Consider the following 18327-nt stretch of genomic DNA (forward strand, 5'->3'; position numbering starts at 1 on the left):
GGAGAAGACGAGGAAGATGATGACAACGACGACGAAGAACGGGAAGGGGACGACGTGTGTGTGGTGTGTCGAGACGGCGGAGAGCTCTTGTTGTGTGACGAATGCAATGCTTGTTATCACATGGGCTGTCTTCATCCTGTAGTCACAACCGTTCCACAAGGAGCATGGCGATGTCCAAGATGCACAGTAAGAAATACGGATGTTTAGTTAAGTGTAGTATACCACAACATCTTTACCAGGATGTTAACACAACGAAATGGGAGGTTTGGAATGTTTTCATGCATCAGGCTGGTTCTAATTAGTTTGAGAGGGAAATGTCAGTGCACTACAATGTATCCTTGCTTATCTGATCCTCGCATGTCTGGCTGCATATTCGATCTTTGTTGTCCCACAGATGTGACATTAATTGTCTTAGGCCTGATAAAATATATTAATTTATCATTCGGTCTGTTTGCCAAAGTTGGGGTGGCAGGCGACATTTCATTTTTTAATAAAAGGTCTAGGTACTGGCCAAGACTGCCACAGCTTTTCCAACAGGCAACTAAAGGTTAGTGCCTACCAGTGAAGTGGAGTTTTGCCCATTTGTGCCGTTTCCTTGTCAGTAAAAGTTTTCGGAAGCTGATTGTTGGAGACACTGAGCAGGTTCTCGACTTGACCAAGACAAACTTGATCAAATACCTCTTGAATAGACAATGTTTCTGGAGGGCTAAAGGAAAAGTTTGGAGCGACAACTCTGGCACGATGAACAACACATGCAACAACGACCATCGTGATCTGCCCGGATAAGTATTGATATTGATGATAAAAAATATAAATTATTTGGGTTGGTTTGTAAAATTGGGGTGGGCGGGGATGATAAACTAATATATTTTTTATCATGCCTGATGTCAGTTAGGTGGCCTAAGGTCCTTGTAGAATGTTGGTGGCAAAAGAAAATGCAACTTCTAAGAAACCTGTGCGTCTGGTGCTCACAGGCAATCAGCAAGTTTATTCTGAACATTTGGGGACATTGTCCATACCACCATCGCACAGAATGTATGAGGTCGGATAAACAGTTGACAGACTTATTCAACTCTTATCAATCAATATCTACTGCCCACAGGGTGTGAACTAAGCGAGGATACACTGTAAGCCTCATTACTCTGTTTTACTGTGCTTTTCATTACTTGTCAATGAACAAGTGGGTTGCATACTCGTATCCGTTCAAATACAAGCCCCACCAAAATTCAAGTCCTAGAGGCTTCAATTCAAACCGCTTTCAAACTTAGTTTGAGTGTTGTTCTTAATAAAAGACCCACACTGAATAGAAGACCGCCCTGTCTTCAGCTGCATGCATACAGACTCAACTACTCATTTAAAACTGTCATATAACCTTTCAAGTTTGTGGGAATCACTACCAATATTGTTGGTGTGGAGGATGCTGTGTATGAAGGACAGAAGCACTGTGAAGCAAGTCAAAACATCTCTATGTCAGCAATGACAAATCACATTCAGCGGAAGTAACCGGGCTGATGTGGATGTCACAGAACAGGATCTGGAAGCGATTTTGGAAGAATCACACTTTGAAGGCTTTACTGCAGACGACTTGCTGTATTTTTATGTAGATGGACGATCACATGGACAGATAGTGTACCAGTAGTGTACATAGTAATGGACGAGTGAAGCAACTTGCAACTCTCTAGAGTGCAGTCAATATCTTCGTATCATATAATTTCCTGTGTAAATAAAAGCCCCAGTCTTTTATTATCACACAGACTTATTGCATTCCACCATTTAGTTCAAGCCCTGGAGCTTTTACTGGCACAGATACGGTAATTCTTGTGTAACCAACCAGCTCTCTTGAACTATAGAAGCATGTTTGATGTATAGTATTGAATGTTTATTTGCTGCAGTCTGTGTATTTCTTTAGTGTGACAGGGGCTGCATGCAATTGTTTTAGATTCGTCTATCTAATTAGCATCGTTACATGTACAAACAGATAAAGGTAGTTTGACATTTTGTTACATATGCTAGACTATGAAGTTACCACACAAGATAGAAAAGATTCTGACCTGGAGATGGATTGAAGATAAACCTGGTAAGTGGGTTTCATTGATTTTTTTTAATTTTGTTTGTTGCTTGGTTGATTGGTGGTTTGGTCAGTTGGTCAGTCAGTCGTTTGGTGTGTTGGGTTGGCTGGTGAGATATTCAGGTGGCATTGGTTGGGGACTGTACAGTACCTTCAACTTGAAGCCTTGCATCTGTGTTTGTCTTTACTTCTCTGTTGTTTTGCTTTGTCTTTATGTGTTTGTGTTGTACAGTGTTTTGATTACCTCTGGGTTGTCTATGTTCGTTGCTGTATTTGACATGTCCGCTGTATTTTTAATCAGTTAACATTTTTTTCTAATTTTAGTTTAAATTTTAATTTTTAAAATTTTTGTTTTATTTTTACTTTTACTTTCTACTTGTTTTTGTTCTTTACTTTTTATTTGTTTGTTTTAGTTTAGTTTATTATTTTTAACTTTTTTCTGTTCTTTAAAAAATTTCAATTTATTAATACCTAACAGTAGTTTTTTTATTATTTTTTACTTTTCCTAGTTTTACTTATTTTTCAGATTTTTTTTGTTTCTATTTTTATTTTTATTTTCTTACTATTTTAAACTTTTTTCCTGTTTTTCTTTTTCTTTTTTTAATTTTTTAATTTTTATATTCAGTTTTTCAATTTTTATTTTATTATTTGTAACTTTTTTTCTATTTTTAATTTTTCTTATTTTCATATTTCTTAGTTAATTTTTATATTTTATCTTTTTTGTGTTTCTTTTTTCTTTTTCTATCACATTTCTTTATTTTCCAGATGCGATGGAGAGTGACATTGTGTGGACAGAAGTGAGCATACTGCACTTCATCACACTGTTTGTATTACTCAACGTACCCAATTTTATTAGCCAAACAAGATTCGAGAATTCTTTGTAAAATACGTCACGTGTTCATTCTGGCAATGTGAATGGATTCCCGAGATGAGTCTTGACGTCTACGAGCCGGGTCTGTATCGAGCATACTGCAGACGTACGGACATGACCGAACCTCCAATCCCCGACAACCCGGACGACGTCGTCAAGGAAGACTCACTACAAGCGACGTTGTACAACTGTGGTATACGACTCGAATGGTTGGTCATACAGAGAATCCTGAATAGGAGGAAGGAACGAGGCGGCGTGAAGTATTTGGTGAAGTGGAAGGAAATGCCGTATCACGGATGCACGTGGGAGAAATCAGACGTTTTACCCGAGATGGACGAGCACATTGCCAGGTTCAAGCAACATCGACAGGTCAGTGTTTGTGTGTACACTATCTACATAATAATATGCTATTCCGTATATTATGCTACAAGACATGCATGACGACCACACTTTAGGTCTTGATCTCCACAGTACACAGAAATCATTACACACACTCAGAACAACCGAAATGTTACAGTGCAGTTATAGGATGCTCAGTCTTCTTTGAGGGGCCAATCCTGGGTACTGCACATTTACCTGCTGTGTCATACTTGCAGGTGAGAAAGGATCTGGTGAGTTCCTTTGAAGTCGCTGTGTTGCCATTTTACTGATAATGGGTGAACTAAATACCGGATTTGGTTTCATAAGGTTTCAGTAAAGACAAGATTGGTATGTTGGCCATAAACCCTTCACACAAAGTTTCAGATATCACCCACTCTGGACTGTCTGCCGTCGCTTTGGATGTCGAACAGCAAACAGCATCAAGTACATTTGCATCCATCCAGTATGTTCGCATGCAGTCTGTTGTGACACGAGCACACAACACTACATCAGACGCCAACAACTGCATGAGATTGAAGCTTGTCAACGCTCTTGTGGTCGTGTTGGCTGCTGTGGACATGCAGACTTCACAAACAGCAAAGACTCTTGCCGTAGTTTTGAGTTGTTCTCTACTAAACAAGAGAAGATAAATGAGATAAGATTGCACTGCATACATAGTATACCAATCTGGTCTGTACACTAAAGTGTTTAATTAAGAAACCAATTCCGGTATCTGGTTCACCCATTATCAGTGAAGCAGCAACATAGCGACTTCAAAGGAACTTCACCAGACCCTTTCTCACCCAGAAGTATGACGTCCGGGAAAGAAAGGGTCTGGCTGCACGAGACTGCAGTACACGTTTACATGCTTATTAGCCAGCATAGACGTTTTGTTGTTTGACTGCTTGAAATTATCATTATGACCATTCCTAATAAAGACTAAGTACAACTAACGACACAGAATTCTGCAGGCATTATTGTTAAACACGGAAATAGGAAGACGATGTGGGAACTTGATAGTGTATGCTTACTAGCATGTTTTTCATTCATAAAATCTGTTGGCTGTTTATTTGATTGTCTGTCTTGTGTTTTTTGTTATTCTGTTTGTCCATCTGTCTGTCTATGTATCCATCTGTCTGTCTATGTATCCATCTGTTTATGTCTCCACATGTACGTATATATGCCAGTTGGACAAGTTGTATGTGTACTTTTTGGAGAAACTCGGCATCTTTATTAATTTTAATTGTTCTTGGGCTCGCTATGTCTGATTGACGCTGTCTCTGTGTTTATCTCTTACTTTTTTTATCATTCAGTTTGTTCATGCTGTCCATTTCACAGGCTGTTTCGTATGACTCTGATCCCACGACTGCAAGAAAGCGTAACAGAGACTCTGAATCAAGAAAAATGGCGAAAAACAAGTTAAACGTAAGCCACACTAGAATGCATAATTAAGGATGAAATTTACTCTCTGCTCTAACCCTAATCCTTGATCCCTACTGTACGTCTACTCCTTTGTCATTGTCATACATAATAGCAGTTTCATATACATTTAATTCCTGGTGATCATGTTTTGCATTTCTTGTTTAGCTTTGTCATAAGTACGACAAGCAGCCAGATTTTATTACAGCCACAACAGGAACACTTCACAATTATCAAATTGAGGGTCTCAATTGGTTACGATTTTCGTGGGCACAAGGGACGCACACGATTTTGGCCGACGAGATGGGCCTGGGAAAGACAATACAGACGATCGCTTTCCTCTACTCTCTATACAAAGAGGTTTGTGTTATTGAACTTAGTGTAGACAGGGACGCAACATCATGGCATGTCAGTTGTTTGTGTTATTTCTGTGTACATGGCTGCATGCACTATAGTAGAAACACTTGCACATGGTGAATAAAAAATTAAGTTACCGACTCTATTTAATTAATAATAAGGCACACCCCTTTTGTAGCCACCCCTAGATTAGGTTCGTTGAGCAATTAATAAGTAATCGCAGAGTCTCATTGCCACAAAAATGTGTGCATTGTGTGCACAAATGCTAGCAACTTCTCGCTGAGAAATGGATTTCATTTCATGCATTCTTGGACACTATAACAGTCAGGGTTCTTGCTAGAGATTTTTGGGAATATGGTGGGATAGGCGGGTCCACGACGCATGCAGTCTGCTCTTTACAGTCAGACGAGGACATGGCACTGGAGTTGATCTCAAGTGAGTTAGAATTTGTGTTGTAACATACGTTCAAGTGCCCTGGCAAGGAAATCAACTTCGATTGCTAGTAACCTCTTTCTTATAGGTTGCACATGTGCAAGTTTCACAGATGAAACTACAGAAAGTATGTCTAGTCAGGTGTTGATTGACATGGACCACTGTTGTTACTTCGCATGAAGCCATGACTAGTCTAGAGTACTGTAGATTCTAGGTGCTACTTCCCGGACAACACTTACCACTGGAAGGGCATCCAGGACTGGAATCAGAGGTAGCCCATCTGGGACTGCAATCAGCACTTGTGCGTTACATTTGGAACAAGGCTATCATCCCATGTTATTTGTAAGAACCTAGATTTGTGGTGGCTGTTGTCGCCTTTACTATAAAGTAATATAGTATTGTACGTGTTTCAGTATTATGGAATTCTCAAACAATTCTTAGCTGTAAGACTTTGGACTCCTAGCTATCATTTCTGAGAGTGGCACACTCCTACTGGAGCGTGGCGCAGCACCACGCTGTAGCGAGAACCCTGTTGTTAGAACAAAGTGGTCTGTGTGTAATTGAAATTCAGTCTGTCATTGAACTTGGAGAAGAGCAGGACCATATGATGGGATCACACAACTAGTTGGCAGTTAGGGGCTGTCCATATTTATCGACATTTTACAAAAATGAAAACTTTGTGTGTGAGGTATGCAGTACATAGAAAGGAAAAAAGGCATTATGGACAACTTGACAGGTGCTTTGCAAGTACTCCTGAAGGAACAATAGAAACGATCAATAATTGACCACAGAAAGGACTTTGACATGTACAGGTCTTATTTGCAAGATGGCAGTAAAGCAGTAGAAGGCACTGTCCCTCGGCCTGCCATATACGTAAGACCGACGAATGAGAAGGTGGTGGAAGTGTTGTGGCAGACGACAGACCTCCAGACAACAGACGCATTGTGTTAGGGACGGACATTCTACAGTAATGGTAGGTACATATCGTTTGTAAGATTTTAAATACAGTTCCATCACACACATTGAAAAGTGCAAATATCGACCATTTTATATTTGTGGTGGGAGTAGGGGGTCTGGGTAAAAACGAAAAGTTTTCATTTTTGTAAAATTTCTAATATGGACGGGCCCTTAGACAGCTAAGAAATTTTTGTACTTACATCTGGCATGGCACTTGTTGCAAAATTTTGAACCACCTGCGGACAAAGAGACAGCACAAAATAGCTTCAGCTCACACTGTTGGTATTTCTAAAGCAATGTATGTAAATTTCAAACGTGACTCTGTCTATATGTCAGAGCAATTCTGTCAAATTTACTCTCATGTGGAGATTGAAAACAACTTTTGGCCGCAAGTCTAAACAATCACTCGCCAATGTTATTATCTAGTCTCAATGTGCAGCCCTGGTGTACTTGAATTGGTTTACAACAAGCTAAGGTCATCTCTTCTATACATACGTAGGGTCTCTCTAAAGGTCCTTTTCTCATCAGTGCTCCTCTATCCACGATCATCAATTGGGAACGTGAGTTTGACTTTTGGGCTCCTGACATGTACGTCGTCTCGTACATTGGCAGTAAGGAGGACCGAGTGACGATACGAGAGCACGAATTTTCATTCGATTCAGATCCTATGACTCGTAGTGCAGCGAAGATGTGTCGTCTGAAGGGCGATACTCGCTTGAAGTTCAATGTGCTGTTGACGTCGTACGAGTTGGTTGGAGTCGATCAGACTGTTCTCAGCTCGGTGGATTGGGAAGTGCTGGTTGTAGACGAAGCTCATCGATTGAAAAACAATCAGTCGAAGGTAAGAGGCGAAGTCTGCATGTGGTTGTGCTTGCTGCATTGATAGCGTTTGGAGTGTGAAATCATGCTGCTCTTATGTAGTATTGGTTGTGTGTACTTACTTGTTGTGGGGTTTGGTGTGTGTTTCTTTCTGTTTCATTGTTGGTCTGTCTTTCTGTTTGTCGTCTGTCTGTCTGTCTGTTTGTTTTCTGTCTGTTTGTCTTTTGTCTGTGTGTATGTCTGTGTGTCTGTCTGTTTGTCTGTCTATTTGTTGTCTATCTATCTGTATGTCTGTCCATCTGTCTGTGTGTCTGTTTTGTCTGTCTGTCTGTTTGTCTGTCTGTCTGTTTGTCTTCTGTCTGTTTGTCTTCTGTCTGTTTGTTTGTCTTCTGTCTGTTTGTCTTCTGTCTGTTTGTTTGTCTTCTGTCTGTTTGTCTTTTTGTCTGCCAGTCTGTTTGTTTGTTTGTCTGTTTGTCTGTCTGTCTGTAATCAAGGCCAAGTCCATTAGTTAATGACTTTGTTGTTTGCAAAGACTGGTTTGCCTTTTGACAATCCTAGCATATGTGCTAATAGAGTCTGTATGAGAATATATTATTTGTCTGTCCATCTGTTTGTTTGTCTCTATGTCCCTCTGTCTGTCTATCTGTCTGTCTATCTGTCTGTCTGTTTGTCTGTCTGTTTGTCTGCTATTTGTATGTATGTCTTTTAGTTTTTTCAAGTTCTCAGTCAATACAGGGTCAAGTATCGTCTACTACTAACAGGAACTCCTCTTCAAAACAATCTTGAAGAACTATTCAACTTGCTCAACTTTCTCAGTGCCAAGGATTTTAAGTAAGTGACATAAGTAGACAAAGAAACAATTAAAATGATAGTTCAGTGATTTGATTGTGTATGTGTAAGTCTAGTGTTGAATTACTGTGAGAATGCTGAAATGAATAAGGGATAAGTACTTTACATTTGACATTATACTGGCTTGAGTAAGTCCAAGTTACTTGTCAGGTTGGGCAATACACACTGTAGATGCCAAGTTATTGAATCATTAGTTTTGTTACAACCCCGTAGAGTATGTTACAATCAGAGCACTGTTGTAATATTTTAGAGGATCTGTGTCTCTGTTTTCTTGCCTGTCTGTCTGTCTGCTTGCATGTTTGTCTGTCTGCTTGTCTGCTTGCTTGTTTGTCTGTCTGTTTCTCTGTCTCTCTGTTTCTCTGTCTCTCTGTTTCTCTGTCTCTCTGTTTCTCTGTCTCTCTGTCTCTTTGTCTCTCCGTCTGTCTGTCTTATTTCACTATTGAACACAAAAAGGAAACTTTCAAGAACACTATAGGTAAAAACTGCTAAGCTAAATGTCCATCTACTGTCTGTCTGTCTGTATATCTCTTGAACAGCTTAACATTGCATGATAGTTGTGCAGTTCTTAACTAACAATCAACTGTTTACTTTGCTCACAGTTAGATTTGTTTTGTTATTTATATCGAGTTAATTTTATATTACATTGGATTGATACTGACGTGGCTTTTCATCCTGCAGCTCTTGGGAAGACTTTAGTAGAGAATTTGCCGACATATCCAAAGAAGAGCAGGTATTTACAAATAATCAGTGTTATCTCTATCTTTTCTTCTTCATTAGTTGTATGTTGCTGCTGTTGGGTTATCTATCATTTCATGTAGCATATTGAAAGTTTATAGGCAACACATTAGTGGTGAAATGAGATTGCAGAAGCACGATGGTTACTACAGTCTTTTTTTGTGTCCTACAACATTCGTAAACTTTGGAGTACTTTTGTTGCTTACAGCAGTTTGCAGTGGTTGAAGTTATTAGATTGATGGTGATCCGTGAGTTTATGTCAATTGATGTGCAAGTGGCTTGCTGTGGGAATATTCTCATAAACTTAGAGTTTGCTAACACACATTGCTTGTATTACCGTGAACAAAATGTTTGGAGTTGCAGCTAGATGCTTGTACGTGTACACAGCAGTGACATTGTTACTTGAATCAGCGTAACTGTTTCCCTGCAGTACACTTGACTGCAACAGTACTAGAGGGGGTGACACTTGGCAAGCAATTGCTGTGCATGCACCATAACTTATCAAACCGATAGTCGCAATGCTGTTGTGTGACTTCGCGTACCAGTCTATCTCACTATTTACAATATTAAACAGTTGAGATTGCTGACGGTCTGTTCTATTCTCTGATGCAGGTGAGTCGACTTCACGAATTGCTACGACCTCACTTGTTGAGGAGAATGAAAGCTGACGTGATGAAGGTAGAGTGTGGATATGTTTGAGTGTTTTATTTGGTGGTCAAATACAGGTTTATCTATCTGAGCAGAATATTCCCGCTAAGAGTGAATTTATTGTCAGAGTGGAGTTGAGTCCAATGCAAAGGTGATTTATGCGATTCGCAAATATGTAAATGACAACATCATTACTGCAAACAACAGCCCAGAGTTTGAGCTTTATTGGGTTTTGAAGTTTGCTCTTTACTGCAGTGCTCCAGCTAGGTTATTTGGGCAGGGCGTGATGTCCGGCCTCACCTACACCACGCCCTGCCCTAGTGTTAGGATCCTTCAGCACCCTGCCCCAATATATCAAGGCATGTTTACAACAAGAATCTATACTACAAAGACTGCAGCGAGTCATTGGCTACATATTCTGGATGGTCAGTTATGTGGTACGAATCTGTCACACATTACGTTTGCACAGATGTGATCTTGGGACTTTGAGGGCTAAGGTAGCGACATGTGACCAGTGCAAGCAAAGCTACTCCTATGCATACATGCGTTCAGAATTCATACTATGCCATCGAGTAAAAGAAAATAGCGTGAGTGGGCAAAGCAGGGAAGAGCACCATATTGCTACTATAGCATATTTATAGTGCGTTGGTGTTTCTGCACAAATTTGTCAGAACCTGGCATCCATCATTCCATACATCCAACCACACCTCTGTCTGCCACGTGCTATTTAGACTCCAGCTCTGATGACGAGAGACGTGCTCAAGCCATGCTTAGCATTGGAGAAACAGCTGGAAGACCTTGGCTATTCACGAGCAGGGAAGAAGACGAACACGGACACATAGCTATGATGTTTTGTAAATCGTTTGATGCCGATGCCAACTTTGACTGCAATATCGATATAAAGTCAATTTCGTATATGCTATCAAAACAATTTGCACAACTCAGTAAGGCCTGCCTCTCGAATACAAGCCGCCCTTGTTTAGAGGCCGCAGTTCTGTAACCTTGTTAGAAATAGAGGCTGCGACCACTATTTGAAGAAATACGGTAGTTGACATTCTGGAGGTAAGTGGCGTTTGGTACTACAGGACAAAGTGGTTAATATGGAGAATGAAAGGATTGACTTCAAGTGCTGCAGATGAACAGGTGGACCATGTAATGTGCACGGTCTCAGTTAGGTTTAGTCCTTGGGTTCGCTGAGCAACCATAAAAATTTAGTCTGCCATTTCAGTTGCCTGGACATATTTTTGTCAAGCAAGCTTTACAAATTTTGGTCGTCCAATAGTAGAGCCTCGGTAACACTAAGTCTAACTGACACGTTGGCTATGAATTGAAAGACAAAACAACCAGCACACTCAACAAACTGGGAACGAATGTCCAAATGGGCTTGTGTACCTTGTATGGATTAAAAACAAAGCATTGTATTAAAGCGTAACATAAACAGGATCATTGTAAATCTTGAACTGCTTATAATCTTATTAGAATGGGTATCTACAGTATAACTACTTGATCATTGATTGCTTTAGTGTCAATACTGTATTTGGTTGGTTTTGTGTTTTAGGCGATTTTATCGATACATTTTGACTCGAAACTTTCAGTCTCTCAACGCTCGAGGATCGCGAGAGAATGTCTCTCTTTTGAATGTCGTAATGGAACTCAAGAAATGTTGCAATCATCCGTATCTCTTTCCTGTAGCTGCAATGGTAAGTGTTGCATAGTGTTTACAATAAAATGTTTGGGTGGTTTGGTGGTGTAGTGATTGTGACTTTAATGACTGACTTGGTTGTTGACATGGTAACTTATGTTGTTGTTGATTTTCCTTTTTTACTGAACAACTGGGCTTACCTAATTGGACTCAGTATATGTGTATATGAAGCAGTATGTAAGAGAGGTTGCACTCCCAATTAAACGTTTTTCACGAGTTGCCGTACAACTTTACTATACATGGGATCTAGAAATGGAAAATCTTGACTCTCCACAGAGATAGAGATGTCATGATGCACAAAGATATGATGGCTAGCCAATGTCATGAGAAGGCATAAAACGAATGGGTGGTGGCCTCTAACTGTCTGGCTCCTATGTTACTGTAGATTTCCATTTGGTATTTTGGCTTTTCATCTAATGGCATGCATAAGTAACCTTCCACTCGGCAAAGTTTAGGGTGAATTGTAAAGGTTATCTTGCAGCTTTCATAAGGATCACTGATTATTAGCCGATCTTGGTGGCCTTTGCAGTGGATCAGGTGTACACAGTACAAACTCGATTATCCGGACAAACTCTGTGTCCCCCGACTTTTCGCGTTCCTGCACAAAGGCATCATAATACAGTGGGACACCACTTATCCAACACTCAGTTATCCGACAGCATGGATTATCCGACGGTGCATGGCTTGTCTAAACTGCAAGGCTGTGTGCACGCTATGATATACGATTCCTGTGCATACAGTACTGTATTCGTGATCCATGTGTCGTCAAATTATATGTGAAGTTCTAGAAACGGTTCTTCAGTACCTGGAAAAACAGCTTGAAGTTTCAATAAGCACAATGGTCTTACTGAATGGGCTGCTAATGAAAACTACAGCAAGAAGAGCGAAAGCATTGATCCAGACTAAGATTAGTGGTTACTTTAAGTCTTGACAGTTCTCATTAGTGTTCTCCTTAGTTAAAGGAGTTGTACTGTTATTAGTTGTTACATGTACAATTAGATGCTGAGCTTCTTTAAGTATTCTGCAGTGGTTTTTTAAAAAAAATGCGTTAGTTATCCGACGTCCTTTTTGGTCCCATGCCCGTCGGATAAGTGGTGTCCTACTGTATATTCACTTCGTACATGTACTAATACGCTATAGGTACAGCCTTTCACAAATGAGTGAATGCATAACAGAGAACGTACAATTGTAATAAATAGGCAGCTGTTGATGACTCTTCTAGTGACATGAATGTACAGTAAGTGTGGAAACAGAATGTGGTCTTGTGTACATTGGAGGAAATTAGTTGATATTTATCAGCTTTTGATTATCTTGATAATCAAGGTTGTACTGTACTGATTGACTACCGTACTCACTTGATATTACCCCAGAGCTCAAGTAAGCCCCCAACTCATACTTTTTGACCAAAGTTCTAAGATTTTCACACCTCTTATCAATTAACAAATTTTGGTGTTAATTTTTGAGAGACTTTAGCCCATACTTGACTTTTCATTGTAGCCAACTATTGGGGTGGGGTAATAGTCAAATGGGTACAGTACTCTGCTTTGACTGACTACCAGCAATTTTACTTTTATTGCATAATAAATTTCTGTACCATTACAATGTATTATATAGTCACTCTACCTACTTATAATTCTGGTAGGATATGCTATATGTGCATGCATTTCCTTGTCAATCTATAGTCGTGTGTGTTGGTTTTAGGAGGCTCCTCACACAGAAAATGGAATGTATGAAGGCAGGGCATTGACCGAAGCGAGCGGAAAGTTTGAACTATTATCTAAGATGTTGAGGATGCTGAGAGAAGAAGGACATCGAGTTTTGATCTTTTCACAGGTTGGTTGTTCAAACAGAATCTGAGATTGTAGTATTTGGTGCAATGATGATGGTTTTAAAGTATTTTGAACCAAATTATTATGTAAATATAAAGTGTATAAGGAAGAAATTTTGAGGAAATGGTGTATATATAGTGTGCAATGGCGTAGGAAGATGTTCACGAGCGCGCAGGGGGGGATGTGCTGGGGATGTGCTGGGGATGTTATCATGAGTAAGCAAAAACTATCTTGTTTGCCAAACTGTAAACAGATTTGCAAAAGTCACTGGCACAGAAAATTTCAATTCCTACACTGAGCGAGAGACTTTATCCCTTTTTTCCTACGTTGATGTATATCAGTGACATTTAACACAGTCACAATGTTTGCTGTGACTTCTATTGATCTGTTCAATCTTTTGTGGCTCCCTCTGTCTGTTTGCCTTCTTGGGGATTTGGTTGGCTAGCCGGTGTTCCAGCTAGGTTATTTGAGTGGGGCAGGGCACCCTGCCCAAATATATCTAGGTATCTTCACAGCGACAATCCATACTACAAAGATTGCGAAGCGAGCCAGTGACTATGTATTCTGGAGGGTCAGTTAAGTGGTACGAAACAGTCACACATTACGGTTTGCAGCAAGGCTACTCCTACTCATGCCTAGTCTCGCATAGCCAGACACTTCCCGCCTGTAGCCAGACTAACTCATGCGTGCAGAATTCCTATCTACATCGAGTAAGAAGTGGTTGGAGTTGGCAAAGCAGGGAAGAGTATCATATCGCTACTAGCAGATTTAGTTGGTGTTTCTGCACAAATTTGCCAGAAACGGGTATCCGTCTCCACATAGATCAACCACACCACAGACGTGCAATCAGATTCCAGGTTTGACAACGAGAGACATGCTGAAGCAAGCTGAGCAAGACGTTGAAGAAACAGCTGAAGAAACCACCAGTGCACTTGCAGCCACAAATATGGCTTTAATGAAGAATGGAAGACTGAAAGACCTTGGCTGTTCAGGAGCGCGACTGTGGTGTTTCTAAATTGTATCAAGACTTCAGAGATCTATTAACTAAATGCTAACTGACATGGTACGATCTACAATATAAACTCAAATTTCATATCAGCTGGCAAAATATTTTGATACAAAGTGCCTTTCTTGGTAAACCCTTCCCATGCTCAATGCAAATCGTAGCTGGAACACAGGGCTAGCTAGTTATTTACTCTACACTAGTTTTACTCTGATGTTGTGAAGCTTTGATCAATTGTTTCGTTTGGGAAGTGTTTCTGATCATGTCAGTGTAGTACTTTGTTGTGTTTACAGATGGCTAAGGTTCTTGATCTGCTAGAAGATTTTTTGGAGTACCATCAATACGGCTATGAACGAATAGACGGTGGCGTGTCGAGTACAGCGAGACAAATGGCAATAGATCGTTTCAATAGTAAGCTTTCATACATTTTATAATATGTATTGAGATTTATATCGTTAGTGTGCATAACTGGATTCTCAGTTTACATATTCGTTCTGATGATTTTATTTCTGATTGGGTTGTTATTGCTCTGTTAGCTCCTGGCTCTAACAAGTTTGTCTTTCTGTTGACGACTCGTGCTGGAGGGTTGGGCATCAACTTGGCCACGGCCGACACTGTTGTCATCTATGATTCAGACTGGAACCCACACATGGACATTCAAGTTAGTCTATTGTACAGTTTTTGAATATTCAATAAAAATTGTTCAGATAGGAGCCATAAGAAATGGGACTTTGTAAAATTCACGTGACCAAGAAATTTAAATATAGGACTGGAATGACTTCCGGTCTGTCAGCTATGTTTGTGACTATGTCTGTCACGCTCAGGATTGTGCCACATCTTCAATGCAGTCCAATCATCAAGTAGTTGCAATTCTGTGGTAGATGATGGCAACTAGAGATTATGGACGAGCCGCCAATCAGATATACACCAAATGTTCATGAAAGATTTTCTTACCAGAACACTGTAATTCATGTTTGCGATTGCCAAGTCTTGTTGGAAAAAACAATAGGACTTACCCTTCTGCAACTGCTAACAAGAAATCAATCGCTTTCTTGGTTTACGACATTTATATGGGAACTTGACATTACATAACCATGAGTGATATTTATGTTCCATATATGATAATTCTCATTATTTTTCTTTTACGACTATAGGCTATATCTACAGATTTTGTGGTCACGTGAAACCACATTCGCTTTGTAGGATTTTAGGTATATTTGCAAGTAACATTGCTTATAAATAGCGTCTAAATTTGTAATTGTTTGCAACAAGCCTATGCTATCAATTCAGGGTTCTAGTCAGGCATGCTAAGGCATGCCGTGCCCGCTACGCCTTCAACATACTGACTAGGCATATAGTGTTTGTTTATTACCTGTGGAACGTTTATCAACAATGATAATGAGAGAAAGGTGGAGACTTGTCAATCATGAGTCTCTAATTGCATGTGCTTATAGTATTGTAATTGAATTTGTTGCCTTGTAATAGTAATGAGAAACAACTTAAGAATGTAATAGATACCCTAGCCTATTAGCTAGACTGCCTACTATCTGGACTGGCTACTATCAGTCAGTACACCAAAGCGAATGGTTACAAAATGTATCCTAACCACTTCCCCAAACCAGCAGAAATTTTTATTTCAGAAATTTGCACAGACAACACGTACATGCCACGCCCATGTGCCAGACTCATGTGGCACGCCCATACTGTTAAAGGCTTTCCAAAAATTTGGCTAGAATCCTGATCATGGTTTTCAGGAAGCTCATAGCTATGGGAAGTGAGGGTGTAAACACTGTTGATATTGTTATTGACTGTATTGCTTAGTTGGACATTAGGGTTTGCTTTTACACTAAATGGGTATGTCTGGTAGAGAATAGAAACTTCTTATTGATTGAAAACTGTAGACTAGGCCACAGGGGGAAAAATGTTTAGTTGGGGTAACATTTGAGAAAGAGAGATGGACGGTGTGTGTTTATTTGGTGGTGCTGTGCATGCGCACTTGCATGCGGACACCCATTTGTAGCACATGCTGCAAAGTAAATGCTACAACAGCTGAAGTTTTATGTCAATTCAACACAAGTCTTAGTGCCAATATGAACGTTGAAACTGGAAAACGTCCAAGATGTCAGACCACCTAGGCAAGAAGGCTTGAAATACGGCCTCAGCATTATGCTTAGTGTCACTTGTTGCACCTTACTCTTACTTCTTGCTTTCTTGTGATACGCTGATGACATGGTTCGCCCAATCACGGCATCCCGTCTCCTCCAATACATCACAAGTTTACAGTCTGCACAAACTCGAAGAACCTTCCATCTTTCAAAACTCGTGCTTTTTCACTCATTAGAAGACACCATGCTACCATCTGCAAAACAACCTGGACAGACCTCCAAACACGGTCGGGCGAGTTACCCCAACTTGACAATTTTTGGGTGTGGCCCTATAGTCTACACTTTAGGTGGTTTTATGCAAAGAATTGAGCAGATGTAACCAAAGGTGGTCAATGGACATTTTCTTATTCTATTTGTAGAAGGTTTGCTTTCTGTTGTCATGGTAATATGGTAGTAAGTTGCAGCAGCATTTTGATCAATTACGTATTTTTGGTTACTCACCAGAGGAAAGGATTTGTAATATTGAGATTCTCTGCATGATATAGTTTATTGCATGATGTTCGATTCTGTTTGTTTATTGTTTCTTTCAGTGGTACACAAGTACGATATTTGTTTTTGCAGGCTCTCAGTCGTGCCCATAGAATCGGTCAGTTGAACAAAGTGATGATTTATCGATTCGTGACTCGTGGCGGAGTGGAAGAACGAATTGCTCAGGTTGGTTTATTTTTGTTACACTTTTATTTAGACTACAAACTTAGCTTTTATCTGTGTCATTCGGAAAACAAAAATTGTAATTTTTGACAACATTGATAGTGGACTGAGTTTTCGATTGATGAATCTCATTTGGCTTTGTTTGTGCCGAAATAACCCAGTACGTGATGCACATACATGACCACAGATGTCACAGGTACTGCAATGGTAGTTGCCTGCATTTTGGAATTGCCTCTTCAGTATCATCGCCTGACAGTGGTCATCTTCAAATTGATTAATTGCACTACTGCATGTTGATAGTAATAGAGACTTGCATAAGCTATTTCTCCCAGTGTAGAGCATCTGTATATGGCAAGATGTCAAGTTTGACTTCAGACACTCTTTGAATCTTTGTGTGCTTCCTCCTTTAGTTGTCAGTAAAAGACAACCTGTGGTAGTCTGTTGTCATTTATACGAACCGTGTGCCCTGACCAACGAATTTGTGCTGATCGAAGGAATGTCTCGATACCATTCGTGTTGCAGATTCTAAGAACTTCTGTATTAGGAACTAAATCTTGGCATCTGATACCAGTGATGGTACGTAGACACATAGACTTTTGACATGCTTGTGATATAATGTCCACAACATTATTTGACAGCATTAATTAACTATGGAAATCAGTCATTGTTGTGCTGGCAGATAATGGTAAAGTTTTAAGTGCACAGATAGACAACAGATTTGTGGAGCTTTGCTCTTTCATTGCAATTGTGCACTGGCCTTTCCTTTGCAACAATTCTGGCCTCATTGTAAGATGTAGAAATAATATGATGATATTATCTGTTTTGTAGGTTGCTAAGCGGAAAATGCTTCTAACTCATTTAGTGGAAAGCAGTAGTCGTGGCATAAGCATGTCTAAGAGAGAACTTGATGATATTCTGAAATTTGGATCGAAAGAACTCTTTGAAGAGGCAGAAAAAGGTGAGTGTGTGTGTGTGTGTGTGTGTGTGTGTGTGTGTGTGTGTGTGTGTGTGTGTGTGTGCACGCACGTGCATGTGTGTGTGTGTGTGTGTGTGTGCACGCACGTGCATGTGTGTGTGTGTGTGTGTGTGTGTGTGTGTGTGTGTGTGTGCATGTGTGTGTGAGTGTGTGATGTGTGTATGTGTGTGTATGCGTGTGTGTGTCCTGATGTATGATGGCCACACATGCACTGCTTTGCTCTTCTTTTTCTGCCTGACTCTTTGGCTTCCATCGGACTTCCGTGGCCAATGTTTCCATCTCTACATCTTAACATCAGCGGTCCTCAACCACAGAAGTACACTCCCACCCTCCGCTAGTAAGGACCATACTGCAACATGTTTTTTCTTCGCAAGGCACTCGGATGCAATGGACTTACTTGTGTCAGCTGTAACTTTATCAAGCACTTGCAACCTTACTGTGGTGCAGCTAGTGCCTGAAGTCAGAACACTGGATCTGGGGGGGGGA

General features: G+C 40.1%; 1 protein-coding gene across 1 annotated transcript in view; it reads left to right on the forward strand.

Moving 5' to 3' along the window:
• LOC134182786 (chromodomain-helicase-DNA-binding protein 4-like) overlaps positions 1-18327 on the forward strand; it is a 30377-nt gene that overhangs the window by 4843 nt on the left and 7207 nt on the right. Inside the window, exons 4-20 of the mRNA XM_062650223.1 lie at positions 1-186; positions 2014-2077; positions 2834-2865; positions 2925-3308; positions 4638-4724; positions 4887-5078; positions 6964-7305; positions 7993-8114; positions 8811-8862; positions 9480-9545; positions 9611-9666; positions 11074-11215; positions 12919-13050; positions 14343-14460; positions 14586-14710; positions 16776-16868; positions 17694-17823. The exon at positions 1-186 is cut by the window's left edge and continues 33 nt beyond it. Of these exons, the coding sequence (XP_062506207.1) occupies positions 1-186; positions 2014-2077; positions 2834-2865; positions 2925-3308; positions 4638-4724; positions 4887-5078; positions 6964-7305; positions 7993-8114; positions 8811-8862; positions 9480-9545; positions 9611-9666; positions 11074-11215; positions 12919-13050; positions 14343-14460; positions 14586-14710; positions 16776-16868; positions 17694-17823 (2323 nt within the window). The remainder of the gene's footprint in view (positions 187-2013; positions 2078-2833; positions 2866-2924; positions 3309-4637; positions 4725-4886; positions 5079-6963; positions 7306-7992; positions 8115-8810; positions 8863-9479; positions 9546-9610; positions 9667-11073; positions 11216-12918; positions 13051-14342; positions 14461-14585; positions 14711-16775; positions 16869-17693; positions 17824-18327) is intronic.

Source organism: Corticium candelabrum, chromosome 7 (genome assembly GCF_963422355.1).
Source record: "Corticium candelabrum chromosome 7, ooCorCand1.1, whole genome shotgun sequence".
NCBI lineage: Eukaryota > Metazoa > Porifera > Homoscleromorpha > Homosclerophorida > Plakinidae > Corticium > Corticium candelabrum.